The sequence below is a fragment of the Hyperoodon ampullatus genome, assembly GCF_949752795.1.
Source record: "Hyperoodon ampullatus genome assembly, chromosome: X".
Classification (NCBI taxonomy): Eukaryota; Metazoa; Chordata; class Mammalia; order Artiodactyla; family Ziphiidae; genus Hyperoodon; species Hyperoodon ampullatus.
In genome coordinates, this window is record NC_136913.1 from 131,672,366 (window position 1) to 131,695,696 (window position 23,331).

General features: G+C 66.8%; 3 protein-coding genes across 4 annotated transcripts; 2 read left to right on the forward strand and 1 right to left on the reverse strand.

Moving 5' to 3' along the window:
• Window positions 1-12,845, forward strand: PLXNB3 (plexin B3; the record flags this gene model as incomplete). The annotated part of the gene is made up of 34 exons (XM_079727761.1): window positions 1-1,038; window positions 1,456-1,635; window positions 2,250-2,378; window positions 2,464-2,564; window positions 3,093-3,222; window positions 3,384-3,540; window positions 3,629-3,737; window positions 3,817-3,931; window positions 4,044-4,169; window positions 4,264-4,380; window positions 4,664-4,757; window positions 4,840-5,009; window positions 5,255-5,406; window positions 5,686-5,791; window positions 6,501-6,631; window positions 6,885-7,061; window positions 7,175-7,367; window positions 7,488-7,718; window positions 7,804-7,965; window positions 8,047-8,198; window positions 8,362-8,462; window positions 8,541-8,764; window positions 8,900-9,078; window positions 9,341-9,407; window positions 9,674-10,001; window positions 10,113-10,216; window positions 10,303-10,396; window positions 10,768-10,946; window positions 11,114-11,274; window positions 11,490-11,637; window positions 12,047-12,111; window positions 12,180-12,255; window positions 12,378-12,452; window positions 12,741-12,845. The coding sequence occupies exons 1-34, from the start codon at window positions 4-6 to the stop codon at window positions 12,843-12,845; spliced, it is 5,673 nt and encodes a 1,890-aa protein (XP_079583887.1). The 5' UTR covers window positions 1-3.
• A 1,783-nt stretch (window positions 12,846-14,628) lies between these two features.
• SRPK3 (SRSF protein kinase 3) lies at window positions 14,629-19,090 on the forward strand (the record flags this gene model as incomplete). Its single annotated transcript, XM_079727763.1, has 15 exons — window positions 14,629-14,750; window positions 14,822-14,952; window positions 15,093-15,201; window positions 15,332-15,419; window positions 15,721-15,808; window positions 16,376-16,482; window positions 16,565-16,730; window positions 16,836-16,861; window positions 17,322-17,451; window positions 17,535-17,774; window positions 17,867-17,967; window positions 18,345-18,452; window positions 18,523-18,592; window positions 18,673-18,765; window positions 18,906-19,090. The coding sequence occupies 15 exons, from the start codon at window positions 14,629-14,631 to the stop codon at window positions 19,088-19,090; spliced, it is 1,764 nt and encodes a 587-aa protein (XP_079583889.1).
• Window positions 19,091-19,398: 308 nt separating this feature from the next.
• IDH3G (isocitrate dehydrogenase (NAD(+)) 3 non-catalytic subunit gamma) lies at window positions 19,399-23,331 on the reverse strand. 2 transcript variants are annotated; one of them, XM_079727859.1, is made up of 10 exons: window positions 23,240-23,331; window positions 22,802-22,914; window positions 21,584-21,644; window positions 21,350-21,482; window positions 21,087-21,220; window positions 20,725-20,827; window positions 20,487-20,633; window positions 20,055-20,149; window positions 19,911-19,971; window positions 19,399-19,605 (listed from the first exon to the last, which is right to left on the reverse strand). In XM_079727859.1, the coding sequence occupies exons 1-10, from the start codon at window positions 23,296-23,298 to the stop codon at window positions 19,504-19,506; spliced, it is 1,008 nt and encodes a 335-aa protein (XP_079583985.1). In that variant the 5' UTR covers window positions 23,299-23,331; the 3' UTR covers window positions 19,399-19,503. The 2 variants fall into 2 exon arrangements, with proteins under 2 accessions (XP_079583985.1, XP_079583984.1); XM_079727858.1 differs by lacking the exon at window positions 20,487-20,633 and having other exon boundaries at window positions 23,240-23,254.

Below are 23,331 nucleotides of genomic sequence, written 5' to 3' on the forward strand. Positions count from 1 at the left end.
GCGATGGCGCCCCGGCCTCCGCTGGGCGCCTGCCTGCTGCTCGTGCTGCCGCTGCTGTGCCCACTACTCACCCCGACGCGGGCACACCGCTTCCCGGCGCCCAATACCACCCTCAACCGCTTGGCGCTGGCGCCAGGCCGGGGTGCGCTCTACGTGGGCGCGGTGAACCGCCTTTTCCAGCTCAGCCCCGCGCTGCGGCTCGAGTCGGTGGCCGTCACAGGCCCGGTCCTCGACAGCCCCGACTGCGTGCCCTTCCGGGAGCCGGCCGAGTGCCCGCAGGCCCGGCTCACCGACAACGCCAACCAGCTGCTGCTGGTGAGCAGCCGGGCCCGGGAGCTGGTGGCCTGCGGGCAGGTGCGGCAGGGAGTGTGTGAGAAGCGGCGGCTCGAGGATGTGGCGCAGCTACTGTACCGGGCCGAGGACCCCGGCGATGGGCAGTTCGTGGCCGCCAACGCCGCGGGCGTGGCGACGGTGGGCCTGGTGGTGCCCGCGCCGGGCCGGGACCTCCTGCTGGTGGCCAGGGGCCTGGCGGGCAAGCTGTCGGGCGGGGTGCCACCCCTGACCGTGCGCCAGCTGGCTGGGCCACAGCCCTTCTCCAGCGAGGGCCTGGGTCGCTTGGTGGTGGGCGACCTCTCCGACTACAACAACAGCTACGTGGCGGCCCTCGCTGACGCTCGCTCAGCCTACTTCGTCTTCCGCCGCCGCGGGGCCCGGGCACAGGCCGAGTACCGCTCCTACGTGGCTCGGGTTTGCCTGGGGGACGCTAACCTCTACTCCTACGTGGAGGTGCCCCTCACCTGCCGGGGCCACGGCCTCATCCAGGCCGCCTCCCTCGCCCCGGGCGCCTTACTGGGGGCGTTTGCTGCCGGCCCGAGGGGGGCTCAGGCGGCCCTGTGCGCCTTTCCCCTGGCCGACCTGGACGCGACCATGGAGCGGGCCCGGCGCCTTTGCTACACCACGGGCGGCCGGGGCCCCGGCGGCACGGAGGAAGCCACCGTGGAGTACGGCGTCACATCGCGCTGCGTCACCCTGCCGCCCGTGAGTGGCTGGGCCCGGGCCTCACCCCTGCCCTCTCACCTGAGGCTTTCCGCACCGCCACCTGGCAGCGGCTCCCGCCTCTCCCGCGGCCTCGTGTTACCCGGCCTGCCATTCCGGCCCTGTCCCCCTGTGGACCTGCAGCATCTCTCTGACCAGGGCCAGGGCTGCCACACGTAGTCCTGGTCGAGGGCAGCTGGACGCTCTCATGTGACAATCACCTGTGACCTCTGCTTTAGCGGATGTCAAGGAGGGGCCGCTCGGTCTGAGTCTCCTCGGCCAGTCTCTCCCTCTCTGCGGGGCAACCTTGGGCTCTTCTCACCTGCTGCCTTGCCGTCCTGTACTGACTGCAGATCTGGGCCCAGGGAAGGTACGTCGTGCCTCTTCCGGGAACTGATTCTCCCCTCTCCGCCCCTGCAGGACTCCCCCGAGTCTTACCCCTGTGGCGATGAGCACACCCCGAGCCCCATTGCGGGCCTCCAGCCCCTGGAGGCGGGGCCTCTGCTTCAGCTCAGAAACTCCATCAGCGCAGTCGCAGCCCTCCAGGCAGATGGACACACAATAGCGTTCCTGGGGGACGTCCAGGGCCAGCTGCATAAGGTAAGGGCCTGATGAAGGCGGGGCGGGCCTCGGCCAGACCCCCGGTCCCAACCTCAATGCTGCCAGGCCGGGCCCGGCCTCAGTGGCCTGACTGGATGCGCTCCTGCCCTGTGGCGGCTCACAGAAGCCCCGTGAGCCACGGTTTCCTTCCACACCTCTCGGCCTGTGTCCTGCTGGTAGGTCGCAAAGCCAGGCCACACACTGATGGCTGGTTCTCAGATGTGTGGCTTAGGACGCCTCCCGGGCGGCCGCCGCTTCTCCAGCCGGTGACAGGAGACTCTTGCCTTTTCATGACCTGCTTGTCTCCCCACAGCTGCCCTTCCTCCCCTGGCACCCAAGGGCCCCACCCAGGGTGGCTCGGCCCCCCTAGCTGGGTGAGGCTGGAGCGGGGAGGCAAGATGGGCAGGCTGGATGCCCGTGGGCCTGCCCCACCCTCCATGGCATGGCCTGGCCGCCCTGGGCCGGCAGGAAGGGGAGACAGCTCCGTGGGCCGGGATGCTCCCCGGGAACCCCAGCCGGGACAGCACCTGCTCTGAACGGTTAGCCTGTGGCCATCTTGAGAGCGGGCCTTGGCTCGGCGGGCTGGTCCAGCCCTGCCCTTGTCATCCCCCCAGGTCTTCCTCAATGGCACCCGAGGCCAGGTGTACCACTCACAACAAGTGGGGCCCCCGGGCTCAGCCATCAGCCCCGACCTGCTGGTGGACAGCAGCGGCAGCCACCTCTACGTGCTGACTTCCCAGCAGGTGAGGGCTGTCCCGGGGGGGGCAGGTGAGCACACGAGGCCCAAGGCCCTGCAGCCACCACCTCCGTACCCCGCCGCCTGTCCAGGTGGACCGCTTACCCGTGGCAGCCTGCCCCCAGTTCCCCGACTGCAGCAGCTGCCTCCAGGCCCGGGACCCCCTGTGCGGCTGGTGCGTCCTGCAGGGCAGGTGAGTGGGGGCCGCTCCCGGAGCACTTCTAGGTGGGCCAGGAGGCCGGGTCATGTCCCCGAGGTGGGACGCAGGGCCGTCGCTGAGTTCCCCCATCCTGCCCTGCGTGCCAACCGAGAATCTGGTGGGCGTACCCTTCCCCCCACTGCCCAACCTGTCCACTTCTCCTCCCCCCAGCCCCCTCTGGGCCAGGCCTCTGTCACCTCTCTCAGGTGTCCCCTGGCCCACTCCAGCTCCTCTCCGGCCCACGCTCCACACGGCAGCCTCAGGATTCCCTCACGGCAACCCTAAGTCAGGTTCACATGCTCACGTCCACAGCAGCAGCGCCCCCCTCGCTCACAGGCAAGGCCAAAGCCCGCGCATCGGCCGTGAAGCCATGTGTGCTTGGCCCCTTCCTCTCTGAGCAGAGTCCCTCTCACCCCCACTGCTAGCTGCGCTCCAGCTGGGCCGTCCTCCCAAGCCCCTTGCCGCCAGTCACCCAGGGAGCCCGAGTCCCACACAGGGACCCAACAGGCCCCTGCCCCACAGGTGTACCCGCAAGGGCCAATGCGGGCGGGCAGCCCAACCCAACCAGTGGCTATGGAGCTACGAGGACGGCCGCTGCCTGCACATCCAGAGCCTGCTGCCGGCCCACCATCCCCGCCAGGAGCAGGGCCAGGTCAGACGCCTGCCGCTGCCTGCTGGGGCGGGGGCTGCCCCGTCTTCCTTCTCTCCCGCTGCCTCTGCTCCCAACCCTCCCTGCCCTGGATCCCTCTCCCTCGGCGGGCTGGGCCCCCCAAGAAGCCCCCGCCTGCTGTGCTTTCCTCGCATGCGTCCCAGGTCACCTTGTCTGTGCCCCGGCTGCCCCCCCTCACCGTGGACGAGTACTTCCATTGTGCCTTTGGGGACTATGACAGCTTGGCTCACGTGGAAGGGACCCACGTAGCCTGTGTCACTCCTCCCCAAGACCAGCTGCCACATAACCCTCCAGGCACAGGTGAGGGGGCCCCGGGGCAAGGGGCGAGGGCAGGAGCCGGAGGGGCAGGAGCCACATGACCGCCCCTGCCACCACCATGCCCTCCCAGAGCACATCACCTTGCCCCTGGCCCTGATGTTCGAGGACGTGGTCGTGGCTACCACCAACTTCTCCTTCTACGACTGCAGTGCCGTGCAGGCCTTGGAGGCGGCTGCTCCGTGAGTGCCGGGCCCGGCTGCTGGGTAGGGGTGGTGACTCCCGATGGCGCCCCACCTGAGCAGCCCCCCGTCCCCCCAGGTGCGGTGCTTGCGTGGGCAGTCTCTGGCGGTGCCACTGGTGCCCCCAGAGCAGCCGCTGTGTGTATGGGGAACGCTGCCCAGAGGGCGAGAGGACCATCTACAGTGCCCAGCAGGTGCGTGGGCCCAGCCTGCCGGCTTCTCTTCACCTCCGTCGTGGACCCACCCTACCCCGGGCCCGCCTAGGCTCCTCGACTCCTGAAGCACTAAGGGGTCTCCTTCCCCCAGGCGGACATCCAGGTGCGGGGCCCAGGGGCTTGTCCCCGCGTCGAGGGCCTGGCAGGCCCCCTCCTGGTGCCTGTGGGCTGGGAGAGCCGTCTGGCCCTGCGCGTGCGGAACCTTCAGCATTTCCGGGTGAGCATTCCGGTGGGTGGGGGACAGGGACAGCGGGGGAGGGGCAGTGGTCGCTGCTGACAGTGTCCAGGATGCTGACAGAGCCCACCTCCAGGGCCTGCCTGCCTCCTACCACTGCTGGCTGGAGCTGCCTGGAGAACTGCAGAGGCTGCCGGCCTCCCTGGAGGAAGTGGCCGGGGACGCCGGCCTCATCCACTGCCAGGCCCAGCAGGTGGGCAGCTGCCCCATAGCCTCACCTGCCAGTGGACGCCTTCTGCAGCCCTTGCTTGTCCTGGGCCCTCAGGGGCTCGCCCCGTTCAGCCTGTCGTCACTCATGAGGCCTGCTGTGGGCAGGCCTGGGCGTGCACAGGAACGTGGTGCCCACAGCCCCTGCTGGGAGATGCGGGGGCCCTGAACAATGGCACCCATTCTGGAAGGAGCATCCTGCAGGAGGCGGGCGGGGCTCAGGGGGTGTTCCGAGCTGGGTCGGGCCTGACCCCGCCCTCCACCCACAGTTCCAGCCCTCCATGGCCCAGCGGGAGCTCCCAGTGCCCATCTACGTCACCCGGGGCGAGGGCCAGAGGCTGGACAATGCCCGCACTCTTCATGGTGAGCCTGGGGGCGGCACAGCAGGCAGGGCAGGGTGTGCAGCCGGGGGAGGCACCTCAGCGCACCACCTGACCTTTCCTAGTGACCCTGTACGACTGTGCCGTGGGCCACCCCGACTGCAGCCACTGCCAGGCAGCCAACGGGAGCCTGGGCTGCCTGTGGTGCAGCCACGACCAGCCCACCTGTCGCTATGGGCCGCTGTGCCCGCCTGGAGCTGTGGAGCCACTGTGTCCCACACCCAGCATCCACACGGTGAGCCCCCAGCCCTCTCCCATGGCCCGGCCTCTCACCTCCTCCCCCATCCCCCATCTCGGTCTGCCTGGCCCCACCCTGCCCCCCACTGTCTTAGCTTTACCAGGGTCAGAGCAGCCCTGCCCCAGGCCCCCAAGCCCTAGCAGCTGTGTCCCACCTCGGTCGGGTTGGCTGGCCAGGCACCCCCCCCACCGCAAAAGAGGAGCGGGTTGGGGGCATCCCATCACCACCCTTCCCTGTTGCAGATTGAGCCCCTGACCGGCCCCCCTGAGGGTGGCTTGGCCCTCACCATCTTGGGCTCCAACCTGGGCCGGGACTTTGCCGACGTGCAGGACGCTGTGAGCGTGGCTGGCCGGCCCTGCAGCCCTGACCCCTCTCTCTACCGCATCTCTGCCCGGTGAGGCATCCTGGCAGCCAGGGGTGGAGGGACGCCCTCCCAAGGAGGCCCTCAGAGACGGGCCGCCCAGAGAGAAGGGAGGCTCGCAGCCAAGAAACGTGGGCCCGGGTCAGATACGCCAAAGGAAGATGAGGCCGGGGGAAGGGAGGGAGGGGCTGGCAGCGAGAGGAGTGGAGGGGGTGGGCTCTGGGCAGCGGCTGGCAGGCGGCCTGTGGCTCCCGACGGGCGAGTGTCCGGCCCACGGGGGTCCTGAGCAGCTATCGGGCCTTCGCTCTCCAGGATTGTGTGTGTGACATCTCCTGCCCCCAACGGCACTGTGGGCCCAATCCAAGTGGCCGTTAAGAGTCGGCCACCGGGCATCTCAACCCAGCACTTCACCTACCAGGTCAGTGCCCACCCTGGGTGGTCCCCACAGAGGGGGTAGTAGAAAGAAGGGGCAGGAGGGCAGGGACACCTACGTGAGGATTTCCAACTTGACCTAAGGTTAGTGGGAAGTGTCGCCTCATGTCCAGGAGGGAAGCCACGTGATCCGAGTGATCGTTCTGGCCACTGAGTGGACGGTAGGCTGGGGGCAGCGGCGGGATGGTGAGGACGCTGCCCACCGGCCGCTGTCCAGGAGGGAGGCAAGCAGCGGAAGCAGTGAGTGCAGAGGCCGCCGGATGGCCAGGAGGACCACTCCAGGACGCAGAGCTGTCAGGACTTGCTGCCCACCTGGCTGCCTGCGGGCAAGGGGATGGGGGAGAGCAGGGATGCCTCCAGGCGCCAGCCTGAGCCCTCGAGACTTGCTGGGGCCAGAGAGCCCGGGGTGGAGCAGTGGGTGCAGGGGCAGGTGCAGCACCCCAAGGAGGTGACTGGACCTTAGGGCTTAGAGCTGGGGGGAGGGGGGCCTGGGAGGTGCAAGCCGCGGCAGAGGACGAGGAGACGCAGTGAGGAGAGAAGAGCACCCCCTGGTGGGGCAGGGCGGCTGGCAGGAGAGCTGCAGGGCTGCAGAAGCTGGGCACAGGGCTTCCGGAGGGAGAGAAGGGTTAGCCGTGGCCCAGGAGGCAGAGCTGAGAAGTGGGCCTCCACGTGCCCCAGCTTGCCCTGTCCCCCAGGACCCCGTCCTGCTGAGCCTGAGTCCCCAGTGGGGCCCCCAGGCAGGGGGCACCCAGCTCACCATCCACGGGCAGCACCTGCAAACGGGAGGCAACATCAGTGCCTTTGTGGGCAGCCAACCCTGTCGTATGTGAGTCTCTCCTCCTGGCCCCAGCTGGTCGCTGTCAGCTGGGGGTACTCCCTACGGGCCCCAGTGTCCCCTTGCGTACAATGGGGGCGATGAGCTCAGGGCTCCCTAAGGCCCCCGTGAAAGTCCCAGGTTCACGGCTTCCGTGCCCACCCCAGGGGTCTCTGCCCTTGGTGAGGGAGGCAAAGCAGGCCTCTGGTGGGGAGGCCGGGCTGAGGCTAGAGCCCAAGATGCCAGACACCTCCCCACCCTGCAGAAGGGAGCCAGTGTGTCCTGAGGCCATCGTGTGCCACACCACGCCCCAGGCCAGCCCAGGAGAAGCTGTGGTTCGAGTGGTCTTCGGGCGTGCCCAGCGCACGCTGCTCGCCAGCCCCTTCCACTACACCACCGACCCCCAGCTCGTGGCGGCAGAGCCCAGCGTCAGCTTCCGGGGGTGAGGACCTGATCCGCCTGGGGCAACCTGTGCACCCTGCCGGGAGGGCGGGGAGCCTGGACTGAACTGCGCTGCCTGCTGCCCTGGTCCTGCTGAGTGCTATCCTGGTGCAGGGGCGGGCGGCTGATCCGAGTCAGGGGCACGGGCCTGGACGTGGTAGAGCGGCCCCTGCTGTCCGTGTGGCTGGAGGCCGCGGAGGAGACGGCTGTGGCGGTGCAGCCCCGGGACCTGAACCCCAGGAGGAGCTGTCGGGCCCCCGCCGCAGCCCCCCAGGCTTGCACCCAGCTTGAGGGGGGCTTGCTGCAGGTGAGGACGCGCCAGCAGGGGACGCCGTGCCCCGCGAGGGGGTGGGGCGGCCCCCACGTCCCTGGGAGCAAGCGGGGAGCCCCAGCTCACCCTGCCTCGTCCTGGCCCACCGCCTCGCAGTGCTCCACCGTCTGCTCCGTCAACTCGTCCAGCCTCCTCCTGTGCCGGAGCCCTGCAGTGCCGGATGGGGCCAGCCCCCGGCGCGTCTTCTTCGCCCTGGACAACGTGCACGTGGACTTTGCCCGCGCCAGTGGGGGCCAGGACTTCCTGTACCAGCCCAACCCCCGCCTGGCCCCCCTTAGCCGCGCCCGCCCCTACCGCCTTAAGCCAGGCCACATCCTGGACGTGGAGGTGAGGCCTTCTGCCAGCCGCCGCTGCGCAGGGGCTGCGGGCACCGGCTGGGTGACTCGACTCAGGCCCCGGCTCTGGCTTCCAGGGCGAGGGTCTCAACCTGGGCATCAGCAAGGAGGAGGTGCGCGTGCACATCGGCGACAGCGAGTGCCTGGTGAAGACGCTCACGCTCACCCACCTGTACTGCGAGCCGCCTCCGCGGGCCCCACAGCCCACCAACGGCTCCAGACCCCTGCCGCAGTTCGTGGTGAGGCTGGGCCCCGGGTGCCGGGCTGGGCGGGCGGAGCGCTGCAGGCCGGCGCTCAAGAGCCCTGCGTCCCCACCGCAGGTGCAGATGGGCAACGTGCGGCTGCCGCTGGGCCCCGTCCAGTACGAGGCTGAGCCCGCGCTCTCTGCCTTCCCCGAGGAGGCCCAGGCAGGCCTGGGTCTGGGCGTGGCCGTGCTGATTGCCGCCGTGCTCCTCCTGACCCTCATGTACAGGTGAGGGGGCCGCCCTGCCGCGCGCACACCCACACCAACTCCCCTCTTCACCTTTGGAAAGCGTGTCTCACGGCAGGCCGCTGCGCAAGCGGCCATCTTGGCTCGGTGGCCTCGGCCCAGGCAGGCCTGGTCCCGTGGCTGACACCTGGTCCCTGGACCGCAGGCACAAGAGCAAGCAGGCCCTGCGGGACTACCAGAAGGTTCTGGTGCAGCTGGAGAACCTGGAGATCGGCGTGGGCGACCAGTGCCGAAAGGAGTTCACAGGTCGGGAGAGGGCGGTGGGGAGGGGGTAGAGGGCAGACCCGGGCCTGAGCTCACACCTCGGTGGCTCCTGGCCTACAGACCTGATGACGGAGATGACTGACCTCAGCAGCGACCTGGAGGCCAGCGGGATCCCCTTCCTGGACTACCGCACGTACACCGAGCGCGTCTTCTTCCCCGGGCGCGGCAGCTGCCCACTGCAGCCTGCCCTCGAGGGGCCCGGGGAAGAGGGCCGCCGCGCGCCAGTGCGCCAGGGCCTCATGCAGCTCTCCAAGCTGCTCAACAGCAAGCCCTTCCTCCTTACGGTGAGGGCCGCGCGGGCAGGCAGCGGGCCTGGGCGAGGAGGCGGGCCACGCGGCAGGTGTGGGCTCAGGCGTGGGAGGATGCGTGGGGCGCAGGGCTTCCCGGGGTGAGTGCCAGTACCCCGTCCTCCCGCCTAGCTCATCCGCACCCTGGAGGAGCAGCCCAGCTTCTCCCAGCGGGACCGCTGCCTCGTGGCTTCGCTGCTGTCCCTGGCACTGCACGGCAAGCTCGAGTACCTGACCGGCATCATGAGGACGCTGCTCGGAGACCTAGCTGCCCACTACGTGCAGAAGAACCCCAAGCTCATGTTGCGCAGGTCGGCCTTGGCCTGAGCGGCCCCGGCAGCAGGGGAGCTGGCTCCGTCCAGCCTTGGCCTGGCGCGGGCGGGGCTGGGAAGCCCCGGGAGGCGGGCTGGGTCCGGAGCCGCTGGTGGGGAAGCAGATGGGCATCCTGAGCGGCGAGCCGGGCACAAAGGGTGGCCAGGTGGAGAAGCTCTGCCTTCCCGCTACCGCCTGCCTCAGCCTAGAGACAGGGTGGCCCTGCAGCAGCCCCTCTGACCCGGGGCCCGCTCCCTGCAGGACGGAGGCTATGGCGGAGAAGCTGCTCACCAACTGGGTGTCCATCTGTCTCTACGCCTTCCTGAGGGTAAGGGCCCCTCTCCCCTCACGCCATTCTGGGGCTGCTGCCTCTGGCCTCACTGATCTGTGCCCCCATTCCGCCAAGGGGCCTCGGGCTCGAGGGCGGGGGGATCGGTGAGGGGAAGGCTACGAACACTTGCCCGGGCTGGATGTGAAGCGGAGGCTGCTGTCGTTGCTTGCCCTCCACCCTCGCTCCGTGCAGCGGGCCACCCCTCCCTGCCCACACCGCCCACCGGCCCCCCGGCTGACGCCAGCCCTTCCTGGTGGTTGCAGGAGGTAGCGGGTGAGCCGCTCTACGTGCTCCTGCGGGCCATCCAGTACCAGGTGGACAAGGGCCCCGTGGACGCCGTGACAGGCAAGGCAAAACGGACCCTGAATGACAGCCGCCTGCTGCGGGAGGACGTGGAATTCCGGCCCCTAACGCTGATGGTGCTGGCTGGCCCGGGGGCTGCTGGGGCTGCGGGGGGCAGCACAGCGCAGCGCGTGCCCGCTCGGGTGCTCGACACGGACACAATCACCCAGGTCAAGGAGAAGGTGCTGGACCAAGTCTACAAGGGCACCCCCTTCTCCCAGAGGCCCTCAGTGCACGCCCTAGACCTCGGTGAGAACCTACCCCTCCTGCCCCGCCCGAGGCTCTTCTCACCTGTGGCCACTCGGCTCTGCCCTACGGGAACAGGCTGTGGGCTGACCGGCTTCCCTGGGTCCCCCCAAGAGTGGCGCTCAGGCCTGGCTGGTCACCTAACCCTGTCGGACGAGGACTTGACCTCAGTGACTCAGAACCGCTGGAAGAGACTCAACACCCTGCAGCACTACAAGGTGCCGGGCAGGTGGGCGCTGGGGGCAGACTCCCGCCTCGGGGTCCACCAGGGAGGGAGCCCAGCCTCTGCTCCCCTCCCCGCCAGGTCCCGGATGGAGCCACGGTGAGGCTCATCCCCCGGCTGCACAGCGGAGGCGCCGTCTCCCAGAGCCCGGCCCTGAGCTGCCCCTCTGGGGAGAGTGAGTCCCGAGGCTCAGCCACGCCAACCTGCCCCCGAGTTCGAGGCGGGCAGGCTGGAGTCCTGGTCACGCCGTCTGCCGTGTCCGGGTCTCCCCAGACCTCGCCAGCGGGGAAGCCACAACTCCAGGCTGAGCCAAGGGCCCGGGGTGGGTGGACGAGGGCGGCAGCGCGTCCAGGTCGGGGAGCTCCAGGGCCGCGGGGTGCTGAGCCGAGCGAGCCCCTGGGCTGCCACCCTGTCCTCCACATCTCTCTTACCCTGCCGCCCTCGGCACCCCCCACCCTGCCCCACCTCACCAGGGAAGTAGGCTGGGCCTCCCCGGCCAGCGGCACGAGGGTGCAAAGGACTGAGGCCCGGCTTCTGTGCCCTCAGACGTCCCCACGCTGGAGGACGGTGAGGAGGGTGGGGTCCACCTCTGGCACCTGGTGAAAGTCACCGATGAGCCAGAAGCGGCCAAGGCGCGACGCAGCAGCCTGAGGGAGCGGGAGCGGGAGCGGGCGCGGGCCAAGGCCATCCCGGAGATCTACCTCACCCGCCTGCTGTCCATGAAGGTAGGTGGGCCGGGGAGCTGGGCCCCCGGGGAGGCTCAGCAAGGGCACCCCAACCGAGCTGGGGTGACGGAGCGGCCCCACCCACCGAGGCAGGCCGCAGCTGGCCGCGGCTTCCAGGCCCACACACGCTGCCCCCCCCTCCCCACCGCCCATGCCCTGCCTTCTAGGGCACGCTGCAGAAGTTTGTGGACGACACCTTCCAGGCCATCCTCAGCGTGAACCGGCCTGTGCCCATCGCTGTCAAGTACCTGTTTGACTTCCTGGACGAGCTGGCTGAGAAGCACGGCATCGAGGACCTGGAGACCTTACACATCTGGAAGACTAACAGGTGCCTCGCCGGCTGCCCCCGTGCAGAGGGGACGCTGCCAGGGCGGGGGCAGCAGGGCCGGGACGGAAGCCCAGGCCTGGCGGCCTTTGCCCTGGGTTCCCGGCTGCCCCCACACGGACTCGCAGGCCAGCTCCCCGCGCAGCTCAGGGCCAGGGACCAGGCTGAGAATGGGAGCTGGGCAGCCTGCTCATGTCGCGGCTGGCCTGTGTCCCCAGCCTACTCTTGCGGTTCTGGGTGAACACCCTGAAGAACCCACAGCTCATCTTTGATGTGCGGGTGTCGGACAACGTGGACGCCGTCCTCGCCGTCATTGCCCAGACCTTCATGGACTCCTGCACCGTCTCGGAGCATAAAGTGGGCCGGGTGAGGGCAGAGGGAGAAAAGCTGGCGGGGGAGCCACGGGGACTCGGAGCAGAGCCCTGGGGGGGGCTGGGGGGACACAAGTGGCACAGTCAGAAAGACGGGGGCTTCCCTGGTGGCGCAGTGGTTGAGAGTCCGCCTGCCGATGCGGGGTATACGGGTGCGTGTCCCGCTCCGGGAAGATCCCGCATGCCGCGGAGCGGCTGGGCCCGTGAGCCATGGCCACTAAGCCTGCGTGTCCGGAGCCTGTGCTCCGCAACGGGAGAGGCCACAACAGTGAGAGGCCCGCGTACCGCACAAAAGAAAAAAAAAAAGAAAAAGAAAGACAGGGCAAAAAAGAGAAAGAAAGAAAAAAAAAAAGACAGGGCAGAGCTCCCCAGCTCCCGCTCACGCCCACCCCTGCCCGGAACAGGATTCCCCCGTGAACAAACTGCTCTACGCCCGGGAGATCCCTCGCTACAAGCAGATGGTGGAGAGGTAGGTGTCAGGGCGTCACGGATGAGGGAATGGGTGCTGCCTGCCCCTAACTCTGTCCCCTCCTCCAGATACTACTCCGACATTCGCCAGAGCTCTCCGGCGAGCTACCAGGAGATGAACTCGGCTCTGGCCGAGCTCTCGGGGGTGAGGCCCGGCCCAGAGGGTGCGCCCTTCCACACCTGGGGTGGGGGGTGGGGGCAACAGGGAAGGGGGAGGCTTGGCTCGAGGCCCGGGCTGGGGCCTCAACCCCCACGTGCTGCCCCCAGAATTACACCTCCGCTCCCCACTGTCTGGAAGCTCTGCAAGAACTCTACACCCACATCCACAGGTACTACGACCAGGTGAGGCCCGGGGCACTCTGGGGGGAGGGGCACGCCTCCGGAGCCCGGAGCCCGGAGCCCGGAGCCCAGAGGGAGGCCCCAGGAGTCTCCCTGGGGGTGGGAGGAAGTGTCCAGGCCCAATCTGGGCAGAGGAGAGGAAAGGCCCAGGTTGGGGAAGGGGCTCGGCATCCGTCCAGATTCCTCAGGGAGGTCTGGCTCCCCAGGCTGCTACTGAGATGGAGCCAGGGCAGGGCGGCAGGTGGCTGAGGGCCAGGGCCTCAGACAGGATGGCCTGCTCTGCCCTGGTAGATCATCAATGCCCTGGAGGAGGACCCTGTGGGCCAGAAGATGCAACTGGCCTGCCGCCTGCAGCAGGTTGCTGCCCTGGTGGAGAACAAGGTGACTGACCTGTGAGTTGGGCAGCAGCAGGATCTGCCATCTCAACGCATTCTCCCCCAAGACCCAGGAGGAGCCCTGGATGGAGCCGGCGACACAGGAGTGGCCGGCAGAGAGCGGGAGGGGCTCCCTGCTGCCTACCACCACCACCCCCGCCCCCTCCGCTTCCCTCCTTCCCCGCCTGGGCTTCTAACTTATAGCCATCCTTTCTCCCTCCCCCTTCCCCACTGTATTTATGTGCTTGCTGGAGCATCACATCTGGAAATAAAATTAAAATGTCTTTTTAGAAGAAGCCCAATGCCCAGCCCCACCTTCACCTGTGAGTCTCTTCAGTGCCCCAGCACAGCCCTCCCCTCGGCCCACGGCTACTTCTGCTACCTGAGAAAAAGAGGACTCCGAGGCCTTGCTCTCCTCCCTCCCCTGACCCCTGCGGGAAAGGTGCCCCTGCCCTCCCGCCCCCATCTATGCCTACCCCACCCTCCCAGTCCTTTCCTTGGCACAGGGACGGAGAACCAAGTGTCCCCAATCACTGCCAGGCCCCCTCTGCTTCCTTCTGACTCTCTGACAGTCCCCAGCTGACATCCTGGATCCCCTCTTCGCCCCCCATTCCCTCCTGGGAGCAGCCAGTGTTCTTTCTAAAGAGCCAAAGTGCCCACTGGTCTCTGCCGGAACCCCACAGTAGTGCCCACAGGCTCGGGGGGCTCCTTGGCCACCCAAGGCCTCCCCTCGTCTTCCCCACCCATGCCAGCCACGGAGGTCTCCAGCCCATCCTGCTGCCTCCCTGGAGGCTTCCCCGCCCACCCCCTTTCTGGGGACCTGATTCTTCTTCCTGGTCCCTTGGATGGGGTCCCAAGGTCACAAGCTCCAAGGGCTCTCTGCCTGACCCGGACATCTCTGCCACTAGCCCACTAGAGCTGTGGGCTTACTTGCTTCCCACTTGAGGGCCCGAGGGCGGGGCCAGGAAGGACAGCTCCCCACGTCTCCTACGTGGACATGTGCATGTGTTGGAGCCAGTGAGCAAGGCAGGGCTGGGCCGCAGGGAGCCAGGAGAGACCATGCAGCACTAGAGTCCCAGGCAGGCAGTCACCAGGCTGTCACTCAGGCCTGGCACCTCTGGTGGGAAGAGCTGCCCGCAGCTCACGCCCCTGAACTTTGCCTGGCCAGGGCCCCCAGCGATGCTACACTGAGGGGCAGGAGGGCTCCAGCCTGTCTTGGGGATCAAGGAGCCATCGGAAAAGCGGGAACCCAGCTGAGAGGGGGCAGGGAATGAGGTACCCACGGGAATGGCAGGGATCGCCTCTGGGAAGGCTCCCCCAGGGGCCAAGCAGGAAGCCAGAGAATGTTCCCAGAGTGTCGCCGGCACCCTAGGGCATGTGAGAAGGGGTGAAAGCCCGGCCTGCCTTGCCTGCAGTGCCCTTGTGTGGCTGTCCCCATCAGCGGGCTCTGGAGTACAGAGATTCAGTCTGAGGACCAGGTCACCGCCACATGCCCACTCAACGGTCCCCTCTGCCAGCCCTGAGGTGCAGGGGCTTAGCTTGGGGCCCGGGTCATCACATCCCAGCGTGGGTGTCCCCCTTGGCCCTGGGGTGCGAGGGAGCTCACTGTGGAGGATGTGTCACACCGTGTCCATGGAGTGGTGCCCTCTGCCAGCCCTGGGGAGGCGGGGGGGGCTCGTCCTGGGGGCTGGGCCCTCCAAGGCCGCTGTCGCCGCCCCCTCCCCGCTGCATACCTTGCCCACAGCCGAGCAGCTGGGAGGCTATTTATAAAGGCGGGTGAGATCAGCGGCCGGCCGAGGCTATAAATGCGCAGGCCGAGGCTGGGCCCCACAGGAGCAGCCGCCCGGGGCGCCGGAGCCGCGGGCAGCGCTGCCAGAATGAGCACCAGCGCGGTGGGCGGCGGCGGGGACAGTGGCAGCAGCAGCAGGTAGGGCTCGGCCTGGGCGCCCGGGGCCCCTGGCGCCTCGCGCGCTCACCCCCCGCCCACCCCACCCACAGCTCACAGGCCTCCTGTGGGCCTGAGTCCTCAGGCTCCGAACTGGCCCCCGCCGTGCCGGCACCACGGATACTGCAGGGGCTGCTGGGCTCCGACGACGAGGAGCAGGAGGATCCCAAGGACTATTGCAAGGGTGAGGCCTGGCCTCGGCGTCGCCTGGGAGGAGGGGGCCAGGGCCGGCCCACGTGGGCCAGGGGGCCGGCGGGGGCCGGGCTGTCCCAGGGCACGGGGAAGGCAACACCCCCACCGCGCCCTACGGGCTCCCTTCCCCAGGTGGCTACTACCCAGTGAAGATCGGGGACCTGTTTAATGGGCGGTACCACGTGGTGCGCAAGCTGGGCTGGGGCCACTTCTCCACCGTCTGGCTCTGCTGGGACATCCAGTGAGTGCCCCCTCCACCCCCCGAGGCCCAACGCCAGCTGGGGTCCTGCCCTCGGGCACCGTTGAGGCCATGGTGATGGCCCCGTGGGTCTGGCCGGTGCCGGCAGCCGACACAGGTCTCGGTGTTGCAGGCGCAAGCGCTTCGTGGCCCTCAAAGTGGTGAAGAGCGCAGGGCATTACACGGAGACAGCTGTGGATGAGATCAAGCTCCTGAAATGTGTGAGGCGCCTCCCCTACCCACTCACAGCGCCCCAGGAGCCACCCAGGGCCTGGCAATGTGGGTGCAAGGCCTGCCGGGGCTCCGCGGGGGGGCGGGGGGCGGGGCTCCCGGAGGGGCAGGATCCAGCTGGCTCCGCGGAGTGGGAGGACCCGAGGAGCGGGCAAGGGCGGGCCGGCAGCCTTTCTTCCAGCGGGGCCCAGCTGGAGCGGGAGGGGGGCCCCCACCCCGGAGGGGCCGCCTGGGGAGCAGCTGGCGAGGGGCAGGTTGCAGCCGTCTGTGGCCCCTTGGCTTTTGCTCCAGGTCCGAGACAGTGACCCCAGTGACCCCAAAAGAGAAACCATTGTCCAGCTCATCGACGACTTCAGGATCTCAGGGGTTAATGGAGTCCGTATCCTTTGTAGGCTGAGCAAGCAGTGTGGCAGCGCAGGGGCCAGCTGGCTCATGCCTTCCCAGCTCCTAGGGCCTCAGTTTGCTGATCTGCACGATGGGTGTTTATCCCTTCCAGTGACACTGTGAAATATCTCCATCACCACTTTGGGGATTTGTGTTTCTGTGGCAGGGGCGGGGAGCGGATAACCAGGTTGGCACTGGCTATCCACGGGCGCTGCTGGGTTACCCCCAAGTGGGAGGGCCCACCTCTGTGGCAGTGCCTTCCCTTTCAGGGGGCTGTCCGTAGGCTCTTTGGCAGACTTGGGCATAGGACTGGGGATGGGCTGAGAAACCTGTCTATTCCTCCAGTGCCCTCTCCCTAGGGTGACCACAGAAGGTACTGTCCCAACTGGCACACCTAAGAGTGACAGGGACACTAAGACACTGGGATGGTAGCAATACCGGGACCTCCCAGACCCAGCTCTGCACTGCCTGAGGCTCGTTGCTCCCCCCGCCCCAGCTGAGGGTGGGCAGGGCCTGTGCCCCAGCTGCTTGCCCACTGACTGCCCTTCACTCCCGTCCCAAGACGTGTGCATGGTATTGGAGGTCCTAGGCCACCAGCTCCTCAAGTGGATCATCAAGTCCAACTACCAGGGCCTGCCCGTGCCCTGCGTGAAGAGCATTGTGAGGCAGGTGAGCATCACGCGTCCGGCACGAAGAGCACAGCGAGGCGGCCTGGGGAGGGCTGCAGGAGTTCAGGAGTGGCTCTCCCCAGGTGCTGCACGGCCTGGACTACCTCCACACCAAGTGCAAGATTATCCACACAGACATCAAGCCTGAAAACATCCTGCTGTGTGTGGGTGATGCCTACATCAGGCGCCTGGCTGCTGAGGCCACAGAGTGGCAGCAGTCAGGGGCCCCGCCCCCATCCCGTTCCACAGGTACCAAGAGCCTGCGTGGGGCGGGGCGGGGCCCGTGGGCCTCAGCCCCTGCCTGAGTCTCGGTTCCTTTCTGTCACTCCATGCTCTGCCTGCCCCACCCCCCAGTCAGCACTGCCCCCCAGGAGGTCTTGGTAAGTGGGGGCACCCCTCTTCCTCGGCCTCACCTTCCTCAGCCTCTCTGGTTCCACCCCTTCCCTGCCTCTCCACCCTCCCCAGCACTCCTGCAGTGGCACTTCCAAGAGGCTGGGTGGCCTGGAAGCGGATGATACGCAGGGTGGGCCACGTGCCCCAAACTGCCCTGGGTGGCTGCTGGGCTCGCCCCCGCCTCAGTGGAAGGACACTGCGTCGGAGGCTGGGAGGGGCCGGAGCTGCCCCTAGGGGAGGCTGGCACCCACAGGCAGGCCTGCTGGTTCCTCCCCAGCCTCAAGCTCTGGGGAGTGGTGGGCAGGAGGGGAGACAGGAGGTGGGTGAGGGGGAGGTGCCACGTCTGGTGTCCCTGGAGCCCCCGGGCCCGCAGGCCACGGGCAGAGGCTCGGGCTGCTCAGGGGATGGGTGACGGGCACCCCGGAGTGACCCTGGCTCTAACGGCAGACCGGTAAGCTGTCCAAAAACAAGAGGAAGAAGATGAGGCGCAAACGGAAACAGCAGAAGCGGCTGCTGGAGGAGCGGCTTCGGGACCTGCAGAGGCTGGAGGCCATGGAGGCGGCGGCCCAGGCCGAGGGTGAGGGGCCAGGGGGGCGCAGGGCCGCCTGGCACGTGCCGCAGTGGCATCTGCTCACACACCACCTCCGCCCGTCTCCCCAGACTCTGGCTCAAGACTAGAGGGGGGCAGCGGCTCCACCTCCTCTTCCGGCTGCCACCCTGGGGGGGCCGGGGCCGGCCCCTCCCCAGCCTCCTCCTCCCCTGCCCCCGGGGGCAGCCGCAGCCTCAGCCCCAGCTCCCAGACCTCGGGCTTCTCGGGCTCCCTCTTCTCCCCCGCCTCGTGCTCCGTCCTCTCAGGCTCATCCAACCAACGAGAGACCGGGGGCCTCCTGTCACCCAGCAGTAAGTCAGGCAGCGGCAGGCAGCATGCGGGCGGGGCCGGGCAGGGCAGGGCCGGGCCAGCTCAGTCTCTCTCCCTTCTCTTGCTTCCCCAGCACCATTTGGTGCCTCCAACCTCCTGGTGAACCCCCTAGAGCCCCAAAATGCAGACAAGATCAAGATCAAGATCGCAGACCTGGGCAACGCCTGCTGGGTGGTATGAGCGGGCACCCTGCTATGAAGGAGGCGGCACAGGCCCGTCTCCAGGGCTCACCGAGCAACCCGCTTGACCAGACCCCTCCCCGTGTCTGCCTCAGGCCGCAGTCCCAGGGCTGAGCCAAAACCAGCACCGGCCCCGCCTGGTCAGCAGAGCTGGGCCCACGGCAGGGGGTGGGGGGCCACAGGGAAGCGGCCAGCCTCAGCCTTAGGTCGTCTGGCCAGACCCTCGGGACACCTGGGGACGCTGAGGCTCAGAGTGAGCCCCACTGTGCTCCTTGGGTGCACGGCCCAGAGGAGGTGGGAGACGAGAGGGGGGCCAGTGAGGGGAGGCCAGCCATGGCCCCAGCTCCTCCCCAGGGCTCCCCTTGCCTGCAGCACAAGCACTTCACCGAGGACATCCAGACGCGGCAGTACCGGGCCGTGGAGGTGCTGATTGGCGCCGAGTACGGGCCCCCCGCCGACATCTGGAGCACGGCGTGCATGGTACATCCGTTTGGGCTACCCCGCCCAGAGCTGGCCCACCGGCCGCAGCCTCACCCTCTCCCCCTTCCAGGCCTTCGAGCTGGCCACTGGCGACTACCTGTTCGAGCCACACTCCGGAGAAGACTACAGTCGTGACGAGGGTAGGGGGAGGCAGGCCCTGGGCTCGGCCTCGGGGTCTCCTGGCCGCCCGGCTTCCTCCCAGCCCCCTGTCTATTCACAGACCACATCGCCCACATCGTGGAGCTGCTGGGAGACATCCCCCCGGCCTTTGCCCTCTCGGGCCGCTATTCCCGGGAGTTCTTCAACCGGAGAGGTGGGGCCGAGCGGGCTCAGGCCACCTGGATGTAGGGGGTGGGGCAGGGACCTTGGGTTCTGAAATAGGGGGAGCAAGGGGTCCCAGATCAGAGTCCTCCCTGGTGGAGCCTGACCTAAGGCCCACCGGCCTGCCCCCAGGAGAGCTGCGGCACATCCACAACCTCAAGCACTGGGGCCTGTACGAGGTGCTCATGGAGAAGTACGAGTGGCCCCTGGAGCAGGCCACGCAGTTCAGCGCCTTCCTGCTGCCCATGATGGAGTACCTCCCCGAAAAGCGGGCCAGCGCGGCCGACTGCCTCCAGCACCCTTGGCTCAATCCCTAGGCCCGGCTGGTGCTTTGGGCAGCTTGGGGCGGTCCTGGCTGCCCCCGACCCCCAGCCCTCAGTGCCTTCAGGGAAAGCAGGACAGCTCCGCCCCACCCACCCTGCCGAGCGCGAGCTTTCTCACACGGCCCTCGCCCTCGCCCTCGGCAGGGCAGACAGATACCAGGGCCAGGCCTGCCTTTCAGAATTCATTCTGCTCCCAACCCTCGCAGAGGGCCCTCTGAATGGGAAGCGTGCTGCCTGTTTTCTTAATAAAGTGTGACTGAAACACCAGCGTCCTGGAGTGACAGAAGCACGCGGCCAAGGGCTGGGGCAGAAGTGGGTTTATTCTGGGTCCACCCACCGAGCCAATTAGGGTGCTGGGGGCACGAAGGGGATCTAAAAGGGTGGGCCGAGCCAGTCCCGGGGACGGCCTAGGCCTCCACGGCCCGGCCGTTGATGACGCGGATATGGCGGATGATGTCCTGGATGGCTTCTGACGTGGTGCCCTGGCCCCCGATGTCTGGGGTGTGCATCTGCAGGAGACGGGCAAGCTTGGGCACACAGCGGGGCTCGGCCAATACCTGTGCCCTAGCCTGCAGGCAGCCCAGGGCTGCCCACAGTGCCCCGTGGCCTGCAGGGGCTGGAAGCGCCACCAGGAGGGCAATAATACCAGCTAACGCCCCAAAGGCCCACTCTGCCTGGTACAACCCCCCACCTTGGGGGCAGCACAAAGTGCCGGGTTACCATTTCCAGCCCCTCAGTCGTCCTATCAGCTCAACCCGGGCTGGGGTGGGAGTTGGACAGGAGGCAGGTGGGGGGGGGGACGGGGGAGCCTCACATTTTCATTGTCCATGGATGCCAAGACGGCCTTACGGATGGAGGTGGCATAGGAGTGGAGCCTGAGAAAGAAGGGCAGACTTCGGTCCTCGCGGCCTTGGGTGCAGGCCGGGGGCCAACGGCCCGGCATCGAGAAGGCACTTACTTGAGGTGATCGAGCATCATGCAACTTGCCAGCAGCGTAGCCGTGGGGTTGGCGATGTTCCTGTTGGCGATACTCTTGCCTGTGTTCCTTGTAGCCTGGAAGAGGCGAGACGAAAAGGAGGGGGCTGGGAAACACAAGAACGTCGAGTGTAGACTGCATTTGTGTCAAGTGTCCAGAACAGGCAAATCCAGAGACAGAAAGCAGATGACTTCGGTGCCAGGGGCTGGGAAGGGGGAACAGAGAGTGACAGCCACAAGTACAAGATTTCTTTGGGGGGTGATGAAAACATTCTGGAATTAGAGAGTGGGGATGGTTGCACAACTCTGAATATCTTAGAAACCAATAAATAGTACACTTTCAGTGGGTGACCTAGAAGTATGTGAGCTATAGTTCACAAAAGCCAGTGGCCCTGGCACTGCTGGTGGCACTCACCGTCTCAAACACGGCATACACGTGGCCGTAGTTGGCCCCAGCTACGAGGCCAGGGCCCCCAACCAACCCCGCACAGACGTTGTTGACGATGTTGCCGTAGAGATTGGGCATCACCATGACATCGAACTGCTGGGGCCGGGACACCAGCTGTGGGGCAAGGAGGGGACAGCCAGCACCTGGAGCACGGGCAGCCCCGGGAGCCCAGGGCAGGGGCCGCGCAGCATGGCAGCCTAACTACCTGCATGGTGGTGTTGTCCACGATCATATTCTCGAAGGTGATCTGGGGGTAACGGGCTGCCACCGCCCTGCAGCACTGGAGGAAGAGCCCATCGCCCAGTTTCCTAAGGGGGACGCAGGACACCAGTTTGGCCACTGCAACCGTCAGCTAGAGGGACGGGGCGCGCAGATGCCACAGAAGGCTGGGTTCTAAACCATAACCAGTGCCGTCTGCAGGATGGGCAGAATCCCATTGCACCTCCCCTAGGTGTGCACTGCGGTGAGGCCACAGCTGGGAAACGGGCAACAGGGCATAGTCCCGGGCCCCGAGTCCCAGAGAGCAGGCCCAGGCCGCAGCGCGGAGGGGCGAGGTGGGGGGCATACATGATGTTGGCCTTGTGTACAGCCGTCACTTTCTTGCGCCCACTCTCCTGGGCCAGTTTGAAGGCATACTCAGCAATGCGCAGGGACTTGGCCTCGGTGATGATCTTCAGGCTCTCCACCACTCCTGCCACACTCTGAGAAGGGGACGAGGGAAAAGAGACCCACATCCTGTCTGAGCCTGCCCTCTAGCACGAGGTTCCCCTCGGGCATGGCCTTCCTGACCACCGCCCTAGCCGAGCTCATGCCCGGCAACACGCCCCCACCTCATGCTCCAGGCTGCTATACTCGCCCTCTGTGTTTTCCCGGACGATGAGGATATCTATGTCCCGGTGCCGCGTCACCACTCCCGGCAGGCTCTTACAGTGGATGACGTTGGCGTACAGGTCCAGGCTGGTGCTAGGGGCACAGAGGGAGAAGCAGCCGGCAAGTGCAACGTCTCTCTGCTGGCACTACCACCCCCCCCCGCCAAGCCCCCACCCCGTGCACCTGGCTCTCACCGAAGGATGTTGTTTCGGGATTTGTGGGATGGCGGCAGGTTATGGTTTGTTTCAATATTGCCTGCAGGACAGAAACAAGACCAGCAGGCTGGAGAGGGCGCCCCAGGCTCAGCTGTACCACCATATTCCCCTTTCTGACCCAGGGGATGTGTGCCGAGGGTGACTCCAACAGAAGAACACAACAGCTTCTGGCGGCAGAAGTGTTTCATGGAACACTCTAGCGTAACTTGCAGCGTAAGCCCCGTGGGGGCAGAGGGGCACGTGTGTCTGTGCATTTGGTTCACTGATAGGCTTCTGGCACGTAGCATGCACTCAATAAATACTGAACGAATGAATGAATGAACAGGGGTTGGCATCTGGCCAGAAGGTCTTGCTAGACCCTGGGCGGGGAATGGCAAGGCCAGGGTCTAGCTGGACAGAAAGTGACCACTCTTGCTTACTAACTGGCTGGTGGCTAGGCTGGCACCAGCAAGGGGACCTTGGCCAGGGTTAGTGTCAGGCCCTGCGTCAATGAAGCACAAGAGCTCCAGCTCAGAGGCAGGCGGGGGTTGCCTTGAAAAGACCACAGCTTCACCTTGGCTGGGACCAGGGCACCCAGAGGGCCAGCAGCTGCTGAGAGAAGGCAGTCAGAGGGTGCCAAGTAGAGAAGGGCTTTCTCAGGACCCCCAGGGCCGCCGGCCCTCCAACTCACACCCTGCCTGGACTTCCTTCACCCAGAGTGCCTTGGGCACCCTGTAGTTGACATGGCTGCCCCCCCACCCCCGTGACTGCACGGCCTGGGGCTCTAGTCGGGTTCATCTCTGCTCACTCACTCCTCACACAGAGCAGGTAATGCTCTAAAGTTTGCAGAATGAGTGATGGAAACCGTTTAAGGACCTGGATCAAACCAAGGCAAACTCAGAAAGGGTAAAGCTCCCATCGGTAACATCCACCGCTGTGCCAACTGGAACCAACACAGCAGGCAGAGGGTTAGAACTGCATCTCTGTGACACCTGGTTTGTGAAGAAAGACTCTGAGGGTCAAAGCTGACTCCAGCAGAGAGGGCTGCCTCAGGAGGGAAGAAGCGGGTGGAAGGGAGCCCATCCCCGGACGGGCTCCCGCAGAGCCTAGTGCCACTGAGATCTCAGAATCGCAGCATCAATGGGGCCGCAGGGACAAGTGTCAGCTTGGAGGTGAAAGGAATCACGTGCGGTGCCCCATCCTGGCCCCCGAGCTCACCCTTCAGGGCCACGCGGTTCCGCCGGATGGCCATGATGGCGTTTCGGATGTCCTCCTCGTCGGCGTTGGAGCTCACATGCACCTCTTCGAAGTCCACAGGCACACACGCATGCCTGGGGCAGAGCAGGGTCAGGGCGGCGGCCCCAGGCCTCCGTCCGGGAAGCCTGCCTGGACCACTGGGTGCAGAGGCCTCTCCCCTGCTGCTGCCCACCCTGCCCTGGCTCTGGCTGAGGGGAGACTGAGCCCACCTGCGCCAGCTGACAGGTGTGCACTTACACTCCACAACGCTGTTAGTGGGCCCGGTTCCACCCTCCCCGTGCTCGGGCCAGCCTGATAGGATCGCAGACACTGGGACAAAAGGCCTCCCACCACTGGCTCACTGCCCCTCTTGTCACAAAGTTCTCAGGGTCCCCCTGGCTGGGCCCAGGGGCTCTGTACCTGAACACAGACTTGACGTGCAACATGAGTTCTGGCCCGATGCCGTCCCCTGGGATCATGGTGACCGTGTGCCGCCCACCATACTTAGCCGA